Source organism: Primulina tabacum, chromosome 3 (genome assembly GCF_025594145.1).
Source record: "Primulina tabacum isolate GXHZ01 chromosome 3, ASM2559414v2, whole genome shotgun sequence".
Classification (NCBI taxonomy): domain Eukaryota; kingdom Viridiplantae; phylum Streptophyta; class Magnoliopsida; order Lamiales; family Gesneriaceae; genus Primulina; species Primulina tabacum.
In genome coordinates, this window is record NC_134552.1 from 49,840,058 (window position 1) to 49,841,421 (window position 1,364).

The 1,364-nt window shown below is 39.1% G+C and overlaps 1 protein-coding gene across 1 annotated transcript; it reads right to left on the bottom strand.

Moving 5' to 3' along the window:
- Window positions 1–1,364, bottom strand: LOC142539167 (chitinase 2-like). Its single transcript, XM_075644445.1, has 2 exons — window positions 861–1,364; window positions 1–595 (listed from the first exon to the last, which is right to left on the bottom strand). The coding sequence occupies exons 1-2, from the start codon at window positions 1,288–1,290 to the stop codon at window positions 123–125; spliced, it is 903 nt and encodes a 300-aa protein (XP_075500560.1). The 5' UTR covers window positions 1,291–1,364; the 3' UTR covers window positions 1–122.

A 1,364-nucleotide genomic window follows, 5' to 3' on the forward strand; every position in this document is an offset into this window, starting at 1 on the left:
AAAATCACCATAAAAAATTAATTAGATACACACGATACATATCACAGGACAATCATTTAAAACGTACAAACAATCACACACACATTTAAAACATAACAAAACGCAAACTATTGTCTAGCTGGCTAGTGAGAAATTTGAATAAGTGCTTGTGATTGCTTTTCATATTTAAACCCCAAAGCCTTGGAATCATCTGCGCACCAAACAAAAATCCCGTGAAGTTTTCCTTCACTCTTGAGCCTAGTGCAAGCCGTGAAGAACCCATTTTGAGGGGACAACCCCCCACTCTCATCACTAATAAAACTTGCTAGAACCTTCCCACCTTCATAATTTGAGCTCTGAGTATCAAAATATTCCAAGAATTGCGAAACCGTTGTCCCCCGATCATAAGCGTAAAACTGAAAATTTACGTAGTCGATCACGTGTCCGTATCTTCTCCACAGTTCCATGTAATGGCTCTGAACTTGATCATCATCGAATGGGGCTATTGACGCCAAGGAAATCACCCCGTTTCGTTTTAAGGTAGTAATAAGCTCTCCAACGCAATGTGCAAACGTTTGAGGATCGGTTTTGAAATGCTCGTAATCTATGTCTATACCTGTTAATTATTACATATATTAAAAACAAATAAATATTTGTGATCCATAAATTTCCACTCGTATATTTCACCGAATCTTAACACCTCTTGGAACGATATTTGACTGCTTTAATATCTCATGATGGCTAAAACGCACATTAATATTATATATCTTACTTTAAACTTTTCGGAAATATTTGTAAGATGTAAAATCCAACTCTAGCTTCTCCAAGTAGAACTGTACCAGATCTGTAATACTGAGTTTACTAATAATTTGAATTCGTACCGTCTAAATTGTATTGTTGTAGAATGTTTGTGAGAGAGGATACAGCGTTTGAAATCCAAGAACTGGGAGAAGAAGGGTTGAAATAAGCGTAGCCATCTCCTACGCTGTCTCCTCCTAAACTGACAGCAACTTTGACATTGGAATGCTTGCTTTTTATGGCTGAAACCTGTGAAGGGCTGAGGTTTTCTGTGTCCCAGAATATGTTGAACTCGCCATTGGTGGGAGATGATGAGGTTGTGTAGTCAATGGCAAATGAGAGAATGAAGTGGAATTCGACGCCCGAGTTTATGGGAAGATCGGAGAATCTGACGTTCTTGAATTCTGCTCCGATGTACTCCCGGAAAAGATTCGAGGCCGACTGCGATGGTCGGGAAAGGAGGAGGATCTGAAGGAGGATGAGAAGTGTCAGAGGAAGTTTAGAGAACTCCATTTTGTGCTATGGAAGGGATTAGGGGGGGATGCTCTTTTATATAGGAGCTTTACTAGAAAAGTTAATTTTTGGTT